General features: G+C 36.2%; 3 protein-coding genes across 3 annotated transcripts; 2 read left to right on the forward strand and 1 right to left on the reverse strand.

The window, feature by feature from the left end:
• Positions 1-1,364: 1,364 nt before the first annotated feature.
• LOC125222535 (uncharacterized) lies at positions 1,365-9,374 on the forward strand. The gene is made up of 10 exons (XM_048125203.2): positions 1,365-1,826; positions 3,089-3,242; positions 3,839-4,161; positions 4,752-4,833; positions 4,913-5,195; positions 5,402-5,460; positions 6,089-6,178; positions 7,104-7,201; positions 7,346-8,785; positions 9,060-9,374. Exons 1-9 carry the CDS (start codon positions 1,423-1,425, stop codon positions 8,586-8,588), a joined length of 2,736 nt encoding a protein of 911 aa, XP_047981160.2. The 5' UTR covers positions 1,365-1,422; the 3' UTR covers positions 8,589-8,785; positions 9,060-9,374.
• A 795-nt stretch (positions 9,375-10,169) lies between these two features.
• On the forward strand, positions 10,170-15,810 carry LOC125222917 (aspartic proteinase 36-like). Its single transcript, XM_048125806.2, has 10 exons — positions 10,170-10,469; positions 11,646-11,775; positions 11,899-12,143; positions 12,708-12,932; positions 13,319-13,478; positions 13,571-13,644; positions 13,875-13,962; positions 14,631-14,706; positions 15,235-15,306; positions 15,383-15,810. The coding sequence occupies exons 1-10, from the start codon at positions 10,228-10,230 to the stop codon at positions 15,526-15,528; spliced, it is 1,458 nt and encodes a 485-aa protein (XP_047981763.2). The 5' UTR covers positions 10,170-10,227; the 3' UTR covers positions 15,529-15,810.
• Positions 15,811-15,996: 186 nt separating this feature from the next.
• Positions 15,997-19,293, reverse strand: TIF3H1 (translation initiation factor 3 subunit H1). The gene is made up of 12 exons (XM_048125808.2): positions 19,157-19,293; positions 18,999-19,078; positions 18,684-18,800; positions 18,483-18,586; positions 17,933-17,999; positions 17,619-17,752; positions 17,464-17,512; positions 16,900-16,971; positions 16,721-16,822; positions 16,583-16,650; positions 16,322-16,474; positions 15,997-16,200 (listed from the first exon to the last, which is right to left on the reverse strand). The coding sequence occupies exons 1-12, from the start codon at positions 19,164-19,166 to the stop codon at positions 16,143-16,145; spliced, it is 1,014 nt and encodes a 337-aa protein (XP_047981765.1). The 5' UTR covers positions 19,167-19,293; the 3' UTR covers positions 15,997-16,142.
• Positions 19,294-19,458: the final 165 nt, after the last annotated feature.

Genomic DNA, 19,458 nt, shown 5'->3' on the forward strand with positions numbered 1-19,458 from the left:
ATCTTCTTGGAGTGCAAATTCTATCTCATGACGTGAGAAAATTCAAGTGTTGGATGTTCGCGTATTATAATCTTTATTATGATTAATCAAAAGTAGGAATAATTTTACATAAGTTATGATTATGATATTGGAGATTTACATAGACAAGAATCAGCACCAAATAAATGGGCATCAAATAGAGATTCGATTGCACCTGATTCGTGCCTGCCACTAAGCTTAAGGTGGCCAATATATATTGGTTTTTGGAGTATATTTGTTCCTTTCATTTTTTCGTTCATAAACACTTGTTTTGTTTATCTATATAATGTCCTTAATACTCTACTACACTTTTTAAAACATGAATTATAAATCACCAAGTTTATAATTTTGCAATTATCTGTCTCCTTTCCAATAAAATATGTGATGACGTGGCCACCGATTTTAAACATGTGAAAATGTTATGCCTATGTTAGGAATGTTAACTCCCCTTTTAAGGATGATACACATGTTTATATAGTGAGTGACGTATTTTGCAAGAAAGTGATGGATGAAATCATTGCAAAAGTTGTAAACTTCAAGATTTATAATTCGATTTTTGAAAGAAATGTGAGATAGACTAAAAGTTGACTAAATATTGTGATTTATCTAGCAATTCGCTCATGAAACTTTAAGATAGAAGTGATTCATTCCCATTTGATACTACATGTATAATGCATGTGTTGGAAATTCGCATCATTAATAATCCGATGCCAAAATATCGAACATCTCTCCCACCGAATAGAAGAAATATTCAATCAAGTTGGAATTTTGATTAACATGTCTTCCTCCTATAAAATACTAGCATATCATTAAGTCCTTTCACTTTTGTTGTCAAGATTCAATCCATATTCATAAAATTATAAATTAAATGTACCTACACAGCTACACTTAAGTGAATGATGAACAACTTCTTGAAACTAGCATAAACATAATAAAAAATGAAGCAATTTATTGATATGCGTCTACTTTATTACTAAAAAATTAAAAAAATTCCATAATATAAATAAATTATTTGTCAAATTGGATATAGTTTCAATTAAAATAGAGCAGAAAGGAATCAATGAAAAAACTAAGTCAAGAATCAATATGATATCTTCCACTTGATTGTATTTGATTTGTATTTCAGACACTATTCCTATAAATAACTGGCGTAATAGAACATGACATTGATGCATTAGAACTAAGTATTTTATTTTAAACTATTAGTAATTTTTCATGAATAAAAATTTAGTTTAAAAAACTAAATAACAAACATCAATATAAATAGACAAATGCCAGAGTGAAAAATTATAACATAAAAAATTTGGAGAGTAAAAAATAAATAAAAAAGTTAAGATTCGTTAATAAACCCTTCCATTTTGCCGCCAGCAAAAACCCTCTTTCTCTGCGTTAACTCGAGCAAGCATGGCAGCAAACGACGCCGTTCTCCTCCGCTCTCTGGAGCTCCGCCTCCTCCGCTGCTCTATACCCTCCGACGCCGTGGATTTGCTGCAATCGCCAATCGAACCCTCGCCTGAATTTCCTCACCTACACTCTCTCCTAAACGACGTCGTGCTTCTAATAGAATCAGGCGAGTATCGTCAAGCCCTCGCCTCCTCATCCGCTTCTGAATCCTTATTTTCCAGTCTCCATCTCGACTCGCTCGATTCCGCTCAACGCTTCTACTCCGAGCTGCTCCCCGAGTGCGTCAGCTCGTTTTTGAATGTCAGCGGCAGCGAGGATTCAGTGGAATTGGGTTATAAAGCGTTGATTGTGATGGCTATCGCGGTTGCTTCTTTGCTTGCCTTCAATCAGTGTAACTTTACAGGGTCAGTCACTCGTGATTTCTCGTGCAGTCGCAGCTTTGTTCGTTTAAATTGATTTTGTGGTCTTGATTCTATTGTCTTGCTGTTTTAATTTTGGAGTTTTATTGATATGCCTGCTTGTAGAGAAAGATTGAGGCTTGTTAAGCTTATAATAGTAGTCTGGTAGATGGTACAATACTTAGATATTGTTAATTTCTAAACATAATTCTGAATCTCATATATTTAGTTCTTGGTATTAAACGGTAGTTGGGAACTTAGAAGTGTAAAATGCCTGCTGTGGGATATAATGTGTAAATGGTCATTGAAAACAGAGATCTGTGTAATATTTGTGATTGATGTCAGATGAGGATCACAAGGTTAATTGATCCTGCTGATAAATACACGAGAACCTGTTTGCTTATTTGATGCATGCGATACTCTTTCTACTGTTGTCTGCTGAGCTTGAAATAGCATGATTGAGATCCTCATATTTTGACTCATGAGCTATCAAAGCATAACAGGTGACAGACTTCAGAAGTCTGGAAAGTGAAAACCATGATAATGAATGGAGATGATTAGGGAGATTGAGACCCGTCAATCAATTTATGTTATAAACAAATTTATACTCCCTCTGCCCACAAAAAATAGTCCCATTTGTGGACGGCACTAGTTTTAATGAGAAATTGGTAAAATAAGAGAGATGAGAGAAAAAGTAGATAAAGTAGGAGAGGAAAAAGAGAAAAAGTAAGAAAGAGAAGAGAAAAAAGTGAATAAAGTAGGTGAGAAAGTTTCTATTTTTGAAATGAGACTATTTTTCGTGGACATCCCAAATTGGCAAAATGAGACTATTTTTCGTGGACATCCCAAAATGGCAAAATGAGACTATTTTTCGTAGGCAGAGGGAGTATAATTTTGTTCGGTAGACCCCCTGATGCATAAAAATAAATCTTGGAAGTCATAATTCTGTAATTTAGCTGGTGGGTGATTTAGACAGAAATATCGTAAACTTCAATCACGTGTCTTCTTGGCTAAAACCCAAATTTGATTTTGTACCAAAGCATTTATGCAACATTTGGACTCTGCTGCAGCCCATGAGAACCTTATAAGCATAGGGCGTGACAAATAGTACTTTATGGATATTGCGTGTGGGTTTGTTTCCTGTTCTTTTAACAAGAAAAAACCATATACAAATATAACAATTAGTTTGATTTTTTAATTTTAAGGCATAAGTTTTGAAATGATGACCAGAGTGGGTTTCATTTGCTTTTTGTGCGATTTTGTAACAGGCCATCGGTTAGTGTTCCTTTGATGCCACTTGCAAAATTGTCGATCACTGAGTATAAAAAAGTTGGTGATGAATGGATGGAGTGGGAAGCATGGGCACACAAGGAACTCATGTCTGTTGGTTCTGACCTTTGTGCCAAATTCTCTAACTTGCAGGTATATGTACTCAAATTGATTTACTCTTTTGAATTAAGTAATCACATCTGTATTGTTCACTGATCCTATATACTTTTCTTCAATGTTGAGGTGCATTGTGTTTTCTTTTTGAGTCTTGAGTAAATGTCATTCCTACTTGGGCAAATAGTTCCAACTTCCATTGTGAAGCGTATGGTGAATCTGCAATGGTCATGCTCATTTAATGAGTGAATTAGTCAATTTGCTTCTGTTAGAAAAATTTCCCCATATCCTGTATTATTTTCATTTTAGTCCATACAAGTAAGAGAATCAATAAGTTGTTACAAAAATGTATACTTTTTAAAGTTTAAATTGTCTTCAAGGTTCAAACAAATTTTCTACAAAATATGGCAGCCAAAAGTTGAACATAGTAGAACATGCTTATTACATACCTCCACTCTATATTCTCTAGTGGTTTATTTATTCACAATTATTTATGAGCATAATATGTCTAAAACTGAATATTATCTGCATCACTATACAATGTCGTGTAAAAGTTCTATCTCTCGCTTTTTTTTTGTCATCTTAGTTTTTTAATCTCTTTGTTAAATGTTTAGCTTTATATATTTTGCTTGCAGTACTTAATTTTCGGAAAGACTCTTCTGCTCAAGATGAAAGATGCCCTATTTGAAGAAAGTCTTTCTTCCATAGATGGAATAAGAAGCACATCCTGGTGGCTGGCCAGAGCTTTGTTCTTGCATCAAAAGTTGTTGGATGAACGTTCATCTTCTCTTTTTGATCTGTTACAAGTCTGTAAAAATGAAAGTTTCTCGTATTTGGGCACCTTAGAGAAGATTGAAGAGTATTGGTGTCCGAATGAAGACTGTTCTACTATCCTGTCTCTCCTCCAGCTAGAAGCAGGGATGGTGGAACTTTATTATGGGCGTGTAGATACTTCCAAGTGAGTCAGCATACTTGTTTTATATGTATTTTAATCAACATTTATTCATACTTGTTTGGTAAATGTTAGTATTATTGATAACAAAGTAACAATATTACAATGCAGTAGGCCAGGAGGTTATAAGTGAAGGATGTAGGCCAAAACATATTTGCATATCTTATTCTGGTTGTAAAACATGGTCATCTGTAGAAACTAGAAAGTGGATGATTTGAAATGCTGGCAGATTTTCAAAATGCATATAAACGAATTCCAAAGCATAGTTATATGTTCCAATAGATTGAAGCAACTTCATGGACTAGTATATTGGTTATTTGCTATTTGATAGTTGATACTCATAAGCATGAGCTTGTTGATGACATCAGCATCATATATTTGTACCCCTTACCGCTTGGGCTGTCGGCCTTTTCTTACTTGCAATAAGAAATCTATAATCTTTTTTAATGAGAAACCTCTAGTAATGTCTATGGCTAGTTTTATTTTTTCTCCATGTATTTTAGAGCTATATATTACTCCAGTTTTATAATCTCGGGTTGTCGGCCTTTCCTTATCTGCTTAGTGACATTTTTCCATGATTAAAAATGGTATTTCAGGCGGCACTTTGAATTGGCTGCAGAGGTGTCCAACTTTAACTTTTATCTGACTGGTGCTCTGGGATTTCGGACTGTGCATCAGGTTATCTTTCACACATCACATAAAGTTAGATGGAGATTCTTTTTTTTTTCTTATTCACTGATGGTTACTGGGTATACAGGTGGAGCCAAAAGCACAGCTTCTTCTTGTTACTGGAACGAATAATGGAAGTGCCAAGTCCAGCAGTAATACCAATTCCCCACCTGCACAATCTTCTGAAAATGAAGCTTCTGATATATTAATGACCCCCAGATTCGCAGTAGATGAGAAAAACTCTGAAAGTGTTGAGCAGGATGCTAAACAGCATTCTGTTGCAGCCACTTCATTGACTGCAACACAGCAGGCGTTAATTCTGGCACAATGTCTTTTGGTTGAAAAAAAAGCGCGCAATGATGAAATGCAAAGTATGCTGTTCTTTCTCTAAAGCTGTTTGAGATCTTTGTTTTTGATAACTCTATTCTGATTTTGTCTTCACAATTGTCATAACTGGTAACCTCCACTATCCTATGATGAGCTAAATCAGATGATGGTGGAGAGGTCTGTGATTGCGCGTTTTCAACTAATGTCAATTGTCAAGATATGGGATCCTAATCTTGATCTTGTGTTTCAGAGTGGGAAATGGCTCCATATATAGAGGCTATTGATTCTCAGAGTCCATCTCCATTCATGGTAAGGAAATTTTTATTGATTCTTGAAATTCATCTCTATTCTTGGTTAGGATAAGTATCTTCTTCTGGATTTGGTCCCTACACAAAAATGCATGCTGTTAAACACATAGATGCACATTGTTACACTGAAAATGCTAGTACTATTTTTTAACAGAAATAATCATACGCAAATTTTAAAATTTTTTGGAATCATCTCTTTCTATTTTAATGGGATTACATCATGCAGTAAGAGTATATCCATAGTTTTATGCTTAATGTTAAAACAAAAAATTGCATGCTACTATTAAACAGAAGTATACATAATGTTGAAAACAAATATGCATAAAGTGAATTCACTGAGCATGTGCTTTTATTATGACAAAAAAACTTGATCTATGTAAAATGCAATTGGTTTGTCTAAATTTTCACCATCAATGGTTAAGATTGGGTGCAATAAAGTACTACCTAAGGCTTGGGTACTAACCCCCCGCCCCCTATATAAGTGTGTGTATGTGACTATTTTTGCTTTTTATTTTTTTTTTCGTGACTTTGAGGACCACATGTCTTTGTCATAACTGTCAACAATGAGATTTCTATATTGATTGGTTCTCGACTTGCTAATCACGATCCGACTATTTTTCATTTCCCAGCTTCGGTGTTTTTGCAACTTATTGCGTGTCCGATGGGAATCAAGTCGTAGTAGAACAAAACAGCGATCATTGATGATGATGGAACAACTGGTATAATCTCCCTCTCTCTTTCTTTTCTAGCCAATATCTCAAGTATCCTTCATGTTATCATCAATAACAAATAAATTTTGAGAACAATGTGTGTTTACCGAATTTTTATTTAATTTAATTTTTGGAGTTTTCTTGAACATTTGAAAGGATTTTTGCTATGCCTATCAGTCCTATTAATCATTTAGTGGAAAGTCAAACTTTCCTGCTTTAATTTTCTATTGGTTGGTGTCTGGTGGTATAGTATTGTGCTGTACGATTTGGACTTCAAAGCAGAAAGCATGTGCCATGAATTCTAACTGAAAGATGAGATGTGTATTGAGTAGCCGGCCAATATAAACACAAACCTGAGTTTTTTTATTAGGAAAGAACTGGAATGTAGCCATCAAGAAAATATTATGAGAACTAAACTATTAGTGAAGGGAATTCTCTATTGTTCAGTTTCTTGCACTATACTTCCACCCGTGTGTTTGAAGTAAAAAAATGCACTTTCAATTAAAAAAAGTCTCTCTACTTTGAGCCAAATTTTGTTGAAACTGAAGTTTGTAAATAATAAATATGCTAAATTGCTAACATCATTTCATTATTCAAGTTTGATCTTGAACTCCAGGCTGGGTTATACGAGTAATGTCCTATTTAGGAAGATGGAGCCTGTCATTTATGGGCTTAGAAACTTATGAGGAACCTGACTAAAACAGTGTTTTCATTTTAATTCTTAATGGATGAAAATTTTAATGTAAGTTTATCAACATGAATTTATGTGTAAGGCTCTGCCCATTTTTTTTGCATAGTAAGGGTTATTTGTTGCAAGATCATTGTTGTGGATACCCCCTGCTTGCGATCAGCGCATGCTTTTTACCTGTGGAAAATATTTCAGTCCTGGACTAAGATTGCTTAATATCATCAATTTACTATTGTCCTATGACAGGTGGAAGGTGTATACAATCATTCTCCTGGTCCTGGAGTTGCTGAAAGATTATATTACTGCTTTGGAATGAATATGCCTCCGATTCCTGCACTACGCAAGTATGCTGCTTTCTCACATTGTTATGGTCAATCCTTTCCTCTTTTAGCTAAATGGAAAGGATTATGTGAATTCTTCCTACCACATTGTAGTGTCCATTTTTAAATATTTATTGCTATATGACTGGTGTTAAATGCTCTTCTCAGGGAATATGGTGATCTTTTGGTAAGTTGTGGCTTGATTGGGGAAGCTCTTAAGATTTATGAGGATCTTGAGCTATGGGATAATCTGATTTACTGTTACCAGCTAATGGATAAGAAAGCAGCAGCTGTTGAACTCATCAAGAAACGCCTATGTGAAAAGCCATCTGACCCAAGGTTATGGTGCTCTCTTGGTGATGTTACAAATGACGATGCTTCCTATGAGAAGGCCCTTGAAGTCTCGGGACGACGTTCTGCGCGAGCATATCGTTCTCTTGCTCGCTCTGCCTACAACCGAGGAGAGTATGAGAAGTCAAAAATCTTATGGGAGTCTGCTATGGGTTTGAATTCTTTGTATCCAGATGGCTGGTTTGCGCTTGGTGCTGCTGCCTTAAAGTCTAAGGATGTTGATAAAGCACTGGATGCTTTTACACGTGCAGTTCAACTTGATCCTGAAAACGGAGAGGCTTGGAATAATATTGCTTGTTTACATATGGTGAAGAAGAGAAGTAAGGAGGCTTTCATTGCATTTAAAGAAGCACTAAAGCTGAAGCGAGAGAGCTGGCAAATGTGGGAGAACTATAGCCAAGTTGCTGTTGATATTGGAAACTTAAGCCAGGCGATGGAAGCTGTACAAAAGGTGCTGGACTTGACTAATAAGAAACGATGCGACTCTGGGTTGTTAGAAAGAATCATGCTCGAAATTGAAGAACGCACATTGAATAGTCAGTCAGAGTCTAATGTGGCAAATAGTGATAGTAGTCATACTGACCCTGCCAATGTTAGCTCAAATGTTGCTAATGCCAATGGAGGAGCACATGGTTTGCAAATTGACTCTGCCAGAAGCAGGGAAGCTGAGCACCTAATTGAATTGATTGGCAAAATCTTAAGACAGATTGTTCAAAGTGGTGGAAATGCTGACATATGGGGATTATATGCTAGGTGGCACAAACTGAAAGGAGATCTCGCAATGTGCTCCGAGGCTCTACTTAAGCAAGTTAGATCATATCAAGGATCAGATTTGTGGAAGGACAAGGATCGATTTGTGAAATTTGCAAATGCTTCCTTGGAACTGTGCAAGGTGTATCAGGAACTTGCTTTGCGTGGCAACAGCCGTAGAGAACTGTTTGCTGCTGAGATGCATTTGAAGAGTACCATAAAACAAGCTATAGATCTTTCTAACACTAAAGAATATGGAGATCTTGTAGCTTGCCTTGAAGACGTACAACGGGTGCTGAAAGCTACATGATTGCCTGGTGCATGAAGCTTCTACTCGGCCTTTTCTGGTTGATTCTCTCTGACTATATATGGTCAAGTGTGATTGGAGGAGTAAGATGGTGTAGCTAAGTCCATTTAAGTTAAGGTTTTGCAATGCTCATGGAATCTTATGAGTAGGATGTCATGATTGAAAGGGGTGCTCATTGGGTCGAGCTTGGGATCAACCAGGTACACATAGAACTTGGCACTTAATCGGACGTGAAATTAATATGTTGTACTCGGATTGTTCAAAAGCACCAATTATAGGAGGAGATTGTAGAATTATCTCTTGTAGATTCATAATTGAGATTTTAGACATGGTTTTGGCATCTCATGATTCATGAATATCTTATGATTTTGATGTCTTCCTGATCAAGTTAGTTCACTAGAAAAAACAAAATTATATACATTGAAATATCCTGTACTGCTATGCCATTCTAATCTGTCACTCTGGTTAACGCAGTTTGAAGCCCTCTGGGCAAGAGACTTTCTTTCTGAAGCTGCTTCAGACACCCGTGTGCGAGCCTGTTAACAACGAATTCCCTCCAACATCTGGCATGTATACACGATACCCTGTCGTTATCATCAGAAAGAAGTCAACTTTGAGCTCCAAAATTGTTGTATACTATCCTATATTTTGTTGCCTTTCATGTCAATTGTGTCTGCACATCTTTCTTTTGTATCCTTTATATTTACATGTAGGGGCTTCTCTCTCATGTGTTTATACCTTGACCATGCTTATGAATTATGCGTATGACAATTCATAATTATTGCTTCAGGCTGGCTCGACCCTGGCTCATCTTTTATGAAAAGCCCTACCAAGCCTCGCACGATCTTTTCCGGTGTCTAAATGTGTGTACTTGCTAGGTTCGTTCACCAAAATATTACATGTTTATGTACAAAAGGTTGGAGGAAGGAGAAAAATGCAGATGCTCCACTGATTGTTGAAGATCAGAGATTGACCAAAAATTTAAGATATATAGGAATCAAATACTCTAAACGATCTTCTAAAAATTGACACCAAATCTTTGGACAAAGGAATCTGTCCCTACACATTTGATTTTGTGGCATAGTTTCAACTTGAGCCAAACTTTTAAGGAATATGGAATCCTTCCTTTCATTTTAGATTTCATCGTCACTCCGTAAATATACACGCGATGGCATGTATTGACATGGAAAAAGATAATCGATGAGTCGAATCACATAAATTGATAAGTTGAATCACATAATTGATATCTTCAAATGTGTGCAAGTTATTACCTTAGTAAAATGACTTTTGAAACGACACGGACCAGAAAAGATAGACAAAAATCATAAAATTAGTTATTATTGTTTCCTTTGCCCATGATTTTTTTTTCCTTTTTCATTTTGGATCGTTCATAATTTGAACTTATAAACGACCCGGTTCGAGTATTAGGCCTAGAAGTTATCTGGGGTAACAAATTCGAGTATCCATTTCAGATTCTAATAAAGGTTTCAATATATGACAAGCCTGCTTTAAATTAATCACGAGACAAATTAAAATTAAATAATTTAAATTATAAATGTAATGAAATAAAATAAAATAAATAAATTGGAATACGAAAATCATTCTCAGACGAAGAACGACTTGTGCAGCAGAAACCAGTGAGATGGAGCGGCGCTTCCGCTCTCTCCTTCTCCTCCTTCTCCCGCCGCTGCTCAATTTTCTCTCTCTGAATCCAGTCGCCGGAATCGGCGGCGGCGCTGCCGGTGTTATCAAAGTGAATTACAAATTCGCCGGCTCCGACGCCAGTCTCAGCGCCCTCAGAGCTCACGATGATATCCGCCATCTCTCCATTCTCGCCGGCGTAGACCTCCCCCTCGGAGGCACCGGTCGTCCTGACGCCGCCGGGTGCGCTGTTTACTCTACTTTACTCCTTTTGATTTTTTTGATTTCCTTGTTCGTTTTCGCTGTTGAATAGAGGATGCGGTGCTGTTATTTGAATTTGGTGATGATTGGTGGTTTTTTGCTTCCAGTTCTATAGAGAGAATTGTTTGGAGATTTTGCATTTTAGTATTGCGCGGTTTGCTAAGTCTGATTTATAATTAGAATGGGGAATTCTGGTCATCTGTTGGTTTCTCATCGTGAATTGATGCTTATTTCCAAGCTACGCTGGACGAAATTCTGGTTTTAATTTATTTTCTGAAGTTTTTAGTTTTCTATGGTTTACTTTTCCTCTTTAGAAATTGAGAAGTGTGTTCTTCACTTTTGTAGTGTCAAATATTTGTATAGCAATTTACTCAATTCAGTGTTGGATATTGTTATATACATGAGGTGAATTTGTGACTTTGCGATTGATGTGAGTTTTTGAAACTGTGTTTGTTTTCCTGGCTGAATCTGAGGAATAATTGGGTTGTAAAGGGGATCCTGGATGGAATGTCATACTGTTTTCTTAGTACGCATTATCATGCTTCCATGTTTAAGTTACTAATCATACCATAGAATGATGCATAACATTTGATGGATTCTACCAAGGTTTACTACACTGCTTAATAAGTTATTATGGCACGATAGGCTTCTGCTACCTTAAGATCAATTCTATGACTGATTTCTGTTTTTGCTTTATAAGTTATTCATATCTTATTCATAGTGCCCTAATTCCCTAAACATGATGGGTCGTTCAAGAGTTTTCTATATCATGGGACTGGTTATTGATTTTTGGTCCTAAAATACCCCTCAGTTGCTCATGTATCACTTTATCTGTTAATAATGTTTGGTCTTGTACAGGCATGCATGTTCAAGTAGTCAGCTTTGCAATAATAACGTGCTAACTAAATAATTAATGTTTGTTATTAACCAGGTTGCAAAAGCATTATCTAGTTCTGCAAGTTACTTGAATCGTTGTTATTTAATATTTATTCATGGAATATGACTTTTGAACTGCTACTTGAAACATCAAACAATGGATATGTGGTTATTTTTGAACTTTATCCTTCAGAAAGAGAAAAATGACAAGCAATTGGTTATAAATTTTAAGTTCAGCACATGAGTGTCAAATCTCACAGCACTCTCTTGCTTATGGCACAGGCTCTACTATGCTAAAATAGGCATTGGAACACCGTCGGAAGATTATTATGTGCAGGTTGACACTGGAACTGATATAACTTGGGTTAACTGCATTCAGTGCCATCAATGCCCCCGACGAGGCTACCATGGTGTATGATCCGATCCTCATCTGTTTCCTATGTACTTTTGGTTCATGATAAAAGTTCTAGTGGTCTTACTGCAGTAGAATTCCTTCTTCTCTGGTTATATTGTGATTGATTTTATGTTTTGGCAGATAGAACTTCCTCTTTACAATCCAAAAGATTCTCTTACTGGAAAACTAGTGTCATGTGAGGAAAAATTTTGTAAAGAGATCGGTGGAGGCTTATCAGGCTGCAATGCTAATTCGTCATGCTTGTATACTGAGGTGTATGGAGATGGGAGCTATACCATAGGATACTTTGTTGAGGATGTTGTCCAGTATGATCGAATCTCTGGAGATTTGGAAACAAAATCAGCCAATGGAAGTGTTATTTTTGGGTATGTTATTGTTCTAATACTGTATGTTTCTGATTTTTGAAGTGACTATAGAAACTCAAGCATTTGGTGTGCATTGCAATAGCAAGATTTGTTTTGACGCTTAGCAATTATACTAGCTTTGGGATGTAGCCTATGTTGTTTAGTAGAGGTTTGTCACCATAACAGAAATTAGAGAGGTGATGCCACATAAAAGGTTAGGTGCTTTCGGAATACAGAAGGTTTAAAACTATTCTTTTACCTGGTAAACTTGCTGCTTGATGGTATAAGATTTTATAAATGCTTATTCCATCTATTATAGCTCTACTTTGAATGCTAATCCCTTCATCTCTTGATTCTCTCTGCGTATTTGTGGTTCTTGCTCGAACTGATATGCATATGATAGCTTCATCTGTCACAGTTATGTCTGAAAATAAGTCGAGGATTTTGTAATAATCCCATCTGATTTCATTACATGCAAATGCTATACAATAAACTGTTTCCTGTGTTAATTTTTGAAGTTTTCTTGTATTTAGGAATTATTGTGTTCTCACTTTATGCAATAATAAGTGAAACCTTTTTGAGCAGATGTGGTGCCCAACAATCTGGAGATCTGGGGTCATCGGACGAGGCACTTAATGGCATATTGGGTTTTGGAAAATCTAACTCGTCAATGCTTTCACAGCTGGCTTCGTCTGGAAGAGTGAAAAAGATGTTTGCTCATTGCTTAGATGGTGTAAATGGTGGAGGTATCTTTGCTATTGGGCATGTGGTTCAACCTCTAGTAAATACAACACCCTTGGTGCCAAACCAGTATGTCAGATCCCTTGGCATACATATTATTTTACAACTTCATGCATCCTCAACATAGTATTAAACTAGGTCTAGGGACAATATAGAGCAGCGCATTCTGCAAGATTACACACAATATAGGGAAGTGGTTCGTTCTGAAAGATTGTTTGTAATGATCTTGTTGCAATACTTTGAACTTTCCTTTTGAAACAACTCTAACAGTGATTCACTCTGCACTGGTCTGCACTTTTCAAGTTAAAAGATCTCGGCGTTGGTACTTGATTGTCTTCTGTTGTTTCCTGATTTACAAAAATCTGCTGTTATTGTTATCTTTATAATGTTAATGTCTGCCAATTGTGTAGTTCTTTACTCCATTATCTTAAAGCAATTATTTTATGAAATTGTAGGCCACATTACAATGTCAATATGACTGGAATCCAAGTCGGTCATGTTTTCCTGAATCTGACTACAGATATCTATATGGCAGACAAGAGGGGAGCAATAATTGACAGTGGTACCACGTTGGCATATCTGCCACAAATGATTTATGAACCACTAGTGAAAAAGGTATCTCACTTGCAACAGTTTGCATGATACGCATTTTGATTGCCAAATTGAATGGATATGAACTTACCTTTTATGTCTTATATAATTGCTAGATACTCTCCTGGCAGATGGATCTAAAACTGCAATTGCTTCACGACCTATATACTTGCTTTGATTTTTCTGGCAGGTAGTATCCATTGTTAACACTCTCTTGAATAAGCCAAATCTTGTTTGATGCTAGCAGTCATTATTTGGTAGTGAAGTCACCTGTCTTATACCTCTCAAATTCATAATTTCCTTTCTGATTTGATCTTACATTTCTACTTGTTCACAAGTCACTGGCATATTGTATGATCTTATCATATTCTGTACACTTGTAGTTAATACCTCCTTATAACTTAAATTCACTTGTTGTAGTGTCGATGATGGATTTCCAACAGTGACCCTCCATTTTCAAAATTCACTTTCTCTGATGGTTTATCCTCACGAGTATCTATTCCCATTTGTAAGTACATTATGTTATATGTTATATAAGAACAACATGCCTATTATCTTTTATTTACTTCAACAAAATATTTGTTAGTGTATCTGTAGCGATATTTTGTGTCATAAATTGTTTGATAGGCTGCGAAGCTCTATGGTTATTATTTCTTATTTTTGTTTTTTAAGGTTGCAGTTTATAACTGATATTTCACGTAAATGTTACTGCTGTCATTTTATATCATAGCAAACGAGAACTTGCAGAAATTTACTAGGGGTAGATTGCATCTTACGTTTGCATTAATTTCTTTACTGCATGTAAATATCTTTGCCCTTCATTTAAATTTACAGCCGAAAAAGTATATGAAAATTGTTTCTGGTAAATGTCGGATTAACAATTACTCTAGAGAGGTTGGTCCTAGAAGGCAAGCGAATTCTTAAATGCACCAGCGCTTGAATTTCCGTAGACAAACGTTTTAATGGATAGGGTAACTAGGTTATAGTTTCTTACTACTTTATAAGTGATTGGATTAGATATAGAGTAATTTCTTCAAACTTTTGTGTTTCCACTAAAATGATCTGTATACATTTACCACAGCAACAATATATCATCATTTCTCTGAAATTTGCAACTAGTTCTTGCCCACTGTAATATGTTTTTTGCCCTCCCCTTGTCTTGTTATTTCTGGGCAGGAAGACTTGATGTGCATTGGGTGGCAAAACAGTGGCTTGGAATCCCCGGATAAACAGAATATTACACTTTTAGGAGGTAAGACCTTGCAATCTCTTATCATCAATCTATTTAGATTAATAAAAGATTTATTTAATTCATCTCCCTTGAAGGAGCAGTTCAATCTTTCATCTATAGATAAATCTGTCTCCCCGTGTTGTCATTAGTAGGCTCATGTAGCTCATGAACATGTTGCTAACATTTTTTAAACAAGAGCTGCTCAATGTACCTTAGAATTTCTGAGCCACAATTTTTCTAACTCCAGATCCCATTCGATTTTCATTTGTTGTTACATCTGTTACTTTGACGCCATGATCTGAAACCTTTTGCATCCCGTGTGAAATATGAAGTTTACTGGATTGAATGCACCAATGCTCTTATTTTTCCAGTAGTTTCTATTCTTTTACCCTGATTGTCATTATTTTTAATTTCTGAGGTAGCAAGCAGCATGTTATAAGAAATTTAAGCTTATTTGCAAAATTATTCACATTTTTAAGTGTGTTAAGTACTATATTATTCTCTGGTAATGTTCTCAGTTTTGTATTTAGCTCGGTCTAATTTTGGCAGATCTGGTTCTTGCCAACAAGCTGGTCCTTTATGACCTCGAAAAGCAAGCAATTGGATGGACTGAATATAACTGTAAGTGTTATAAGCATTCGTTATTATCACTTTTAGCCTTCGGTTTGACCTCATTATCGGTATCAATGTTTGTCAGGCTCCTCGAGTATCCAAATAAAGGATGAAATCACTGGTTCAGTACATCTCGTGGGAGCTCACACTCTGTCCCATGGTTCGAGATTCAGCCTCCGTGTCGTATTCCTCTTACTGATGATGGCTGTGTTGCATGGTTTGATACAATGACTACTACTACCATTCTCACCAAAAACAACTCAGTATAGGAAACACTGAAAAATGACCATAAAATCTCAGAAGTTGGCTGTGACTTTTGTGTTTTGTAGCATTACATTAGATGGTGTAAATAGCTGTTTGTATAGATATAAGTACACAGATTGATTGTTTCCACAACTTGTGGTGGTTATAATATGTGCATCCTATAATATTGTGATGTAAAACTCCCAAGTGAAACCTTTCATATTAGATCCACTTTGGTTTCAATTGAAAATTTGTTGCTATTTGTACTAATTTTCATGGAATTGCCAAAACGTATAGTGATTTTAAGATGAAATATTTAGCTACAAGTCCATCTTTAGAGTGAAACCTTTTAGATTAGATTACTCTGTTATGCCCAAGTATTTGTATTGATTTTCATGAAATTGCCTATTATTGGATGTATACCTGTTTGTATGAATATAGGAAACTACAATAGACTAGAGTGAGAATATTCAATTTAACTAAAAATCAAGTGTGTTATGATTGTCCACGTTCACAGAAATGATAATCTCTCTCCGTCCCTTAAAAATAGGTAAACTCGTCTGCTAAGTTACAAAACCACGAGTGGCGATAGAAGACCGCGTTTACTTCTCATGAAGAGCCTTCATCAGATACAGTCTGCTAAAGCTTTGTCCAGCCACTCTGCAAACCATGCATTAAGAGGAAATATCACAGAAAAATATCAAGTACAAGAGCTATAAACAGCGAATAAGCAATCCATAAAGCAAACTGAAAACAAACTTGCAGAAGGTTTACACTATACCCATTGATTTGGTTGCAATAGTTTGCAATTTGATTTGTTACGAGGAAACTATCCAATCTTGATGGCTCGGGAATAGGCTTGAAGATAGGGTTTGTGGGATCCTCCTCAGGTAATGGCTCTTCCCCTGCATTCTTCCGCGCAACATTTTCAGCCCTACAAGGAAAAAAGTTAATGCATTTTTGACAGAACCCACAACACCTGTAATCTTAGTAGGGAAGAGCATGCTCAGATAATTAACTTGGGTGTACAGCATAACATTACCTTCTCTTCTGAAGCCAGGCCTGCTTCTGTGCTTCTTGACGAGACAGATTCCTGTAGTAGAATTGGAACTGGAGAAAGAAGGGTCATATCATGTCATTGGCCAAGCATACACACCCATTTGCAAAGATAGATACTGACCTTTTGTTGTTCCATTGACAAGTCATCCATGCATTCAATTAGAAACTCCACATTTCTCTCTAAAATGGGACTGGTTGAGAGATGCAGTCTATCATAATCACACTGACCAAATAGACTAAGAATTAATTATTGCACACTAAGGAAAAGTAAAAGGATCAACTACGTCGAAACTAGATTACCTGTGTGACTGGAGTATCTGCCTCGAGCTCAGTCATAAATGCGCTGATTAGAGCAGAGTTTGAAACCTTGATCTGGAAAATGAAAGGACCAGTTAATAGTTTAACATATTGCTTAGAGTGTCAGTTTGAAATCAAAAGTTGTTTACAACCAGCAATCAAAATGCAATTTTTTGTTCCATGAAAAGAATAGAAACACAAATCTACCCAACTTAACCTTCAACACAAGATACATATGTCAACCCCAACGACGAATCAATTCCAAGTTTTTGATTGGCTATCAACAAAATCATAGATAGAAGCTTCTAAATATTCATATTGCAAAATCATATTTTATGAAGGAGTCTGGAATATCTAAATTAGGTATTCATCACTTATGCCATGGATTAAGCTTTCTCTCTATTGGACCCTCAACTAGATCATCGAAAACTTATTCTATACTAAATTAAGATCCATTTAGATTCTTAATAAACTCTTGCTTCTTATCCCGAAATAGAACAAAAAATTTTTTAGAAGAATAATTTGGCAATTTTAGTCAAACTCAGAAATAAAAAATAGATCACTTACAGGAATCTCTTCAAAAATATCCACAAAGGAAAGATTTTTCTCCCTCAACCTGTGAGGAAAGCAAATGTAAGATACAGACTGTGCATTACTGCATTTGAATTCATGAAAAGGATGAGTTTCACATTTTTTAAGGGCAATAGAAAATAAGCACATACTTCTCTCCTTTGAAGTTATTTGTGCGATAAAGCTCCATGAATGTATCAGAAAGCTTCAGTGCCTTCAACGCTAGGACACCTTGATTAGCTCTTGAAGGGTCATAAATGATGCAGACACATCTTCTTATATTTTCCTGTCATCAATTTAGTAACATGTTAGACAAGCAAGACTAAACACTATTAGCGAATACGCCAAAAATGCATATCAAGCAGAAATATTAGGATGTGATCACATCAACTATAGCCAATGCGAGTGGCAGTCTGGAGACGAACAACCAAAGCACAACATGATCTAGTAATAGGTGAGAGACTACCTGGTAATTCATAAAAGTCTCTATCAATTCCACTGTCTGGAAAGAGCCAAACATAGTTGATTGATACCTGGAAGGATTATCACATGAGAATGTAAAGAAAATAACAGTATGTTAACATTGTATGATTACCAGTTTTCTTTCATTGAAAATGCCATGAGACTATATCCCACTGAATGCTTGTAGACATTGTTCACGGATAAAGCCTAGAAAATCCTAACAGCCAACTATTAATGCACATCAGACATTCTAATCCTGGAACTTAGCCACTAAAACCTAGACTAGACATCTTAGTAGACCCCGAAATATTGCAGCTTAGCTGATAGTGAGAGATTTCCAAATTCGGGATCAAATTGGACAGCCTTTCAGTTTTTGGGATTAACTTCGCAATTCTTTCAGAATATAGGGTCAGGGCACGTGAACTGCGACCTTTTCAGTTTAGAGGTTTTTTGCATTTTTCTCCTATCTTCTCTTCTTTTCTTATTCTTTTCCTTTTCTTCACAAAATACAAGAATTGGATGTTTTGGAGGACTTAAGCAAGGAGAATACTTACCAACCAACAGTATTGTTGTCTACATTAACCTCCCTTAGGCATCTCATCATCTCCAGCTGATAATTAGCACCTTCAGCTTCAACCTCCTCATCTTCCTCACGGATCTGCAACATTATACACAAATATGTAGTATGAAAACAATATAATTATCAAAATACGCAGTCGTCCAATAAATATGATAAGCTGAAGCAATTTACACACCGGAAACGGGAAGCAATTAGTGACTTCGAGAACACTACCAACGTCCAAACCAAGCAGCTGCCCAGTAACCAGAGCCGGCGAGAACTCCTTGCAGTGCTTAATTATCTTCAGAATAACCTGAACCATATTTACAAGCATAACGTATTAGAAACGCAATTCGATAACTGTAGCAATCGTCGGGTAGCAATCAAGCTCAAATGCAATTGATAGGTCCAAAACATAAGACTATATCTTATAAATAACAAAAAAATCAAAATCAAACAATGTAAAATTTTTTACTTCACACCGATAACTGTTTCCTAACAATAAACATACCAGTCCTTCGATCTGGACGACTCTGAGCGGCGGCGTGGCCTCCTCCGTGACCGCCACTTGCAGGAAAGACCTCGTTGCAGCTGCATAGCAATAAATCCATCAAAATCCCAAACAAAAATTGATGAACAGAAAGAGAAGAAGAAGAAGAGCATACGCACTGTTAGCCATGATTCCAAGAGATGTGAGAGATGATTTGGAAAAATGAAATCAACACAAATCAACACAACCCTAATTTCAGAATCTCCGAGGTTTTTTGTGTAGCCTTTGGATAGTGGGCTTTTTTGTTATTGAATAGGCCCATATTATCGATAATGGATAGTGGGCTTCCTTTGTTTTTGAATAGGCACATAGAATCAATAATGGTTCGTTATCTACCTTAGGTATTAATTGGAGCCGAACCGTCTTCTTATCAATTAGGTTGTGATTTTTCGGACATTTCAACGTATGCAAATTTGTATTA

This window comes from Salvia hispanica, chromosome 1 (genome assembly GCF_029641045.1).
Source record: "Salvia hispanica isolate PSC_SH4W2 chromosome 1, Shi_PSC_v1, whole genome shotgun sequence".
In the NCBI taxonomy this organism is placed as follows: domain Eukaryota; kingdom Viridiplantae; phylum Streptophyta; class Magnoliopsida; order Lamiales; family Lamiaceae; genus Salvia; species Salvia hispanica.

What these genes read in the sequence shown, in the direction of transcription:
- TIF3H1 (XM_048125808.2), bottom strand. An exon ending in TCGTCCAGATCGAAGGACTG is followed by an intron (nt 18,801 to 18,998) that starts GTATGTTTATTG and finishes AATATGGTTCAG; the next exon opens with GTTATTCTGAAGATAATTAA. An exon ending in CTAATTGCTTCCCGTTTCCG is followed by an intron (nt 18,587 to 18,683) that starts GTGTGTAAATTG and finishes ATAATGTTGCAG; the next exon opens with ATCCGTGAGGAAGATGAGGA.
- LOC125222917 (XM_048125806.2), top strand. Translation starts at nt 10,228, where the DNA reads ATGGAGCGGCGCTTCCGCTCTCTCCTTCTCCTCCTTCTCCCGCCGCTG. An exon ending in CCCGACGAGGCTACCATGGT is followed by an intron (nt 11,776 to 11,898) that starts GTATGATCCGAT and finishes ATGTTTTGGCAG; the next exon opens with ATAGAACTTCCTCTTTACAA. An exon ending in ATGAACCACTAGTGAAAAAG is followed by an intron (nt 13,479 to 13,570) that starts GTATCTCACTTG and finishes TATAATTGCTAG; the next exon opens with ATACTCTCCTGGCAGATGGA.
- LOC125222535 (XM_048125203.2), top strand. Translation starts at nt 1,423, where the DNA reads ATGGCAGCAAACGACGCCGTTCTCCTCCGCTCTCTGGAGCTCCGCCTC. An exon ending in GGGCGTGTAGATACTTCCAA is followed by an intron (nt 4,162 to 4,751) that starts GTGAGTCAGCAT and finishes ATGGTATTTCAG; the next exon opens with GCGGCACTTTGAATTGGCTG. An exon ending in GATTTCGGACTGTGCATCAG is followed by an intron (nt 4,834 to 4,912) that starts GTTATCTTTCAC and finishes CTGGGTATACAG; the next exon opens with GTGGAGCCAAAAGCACAGCT.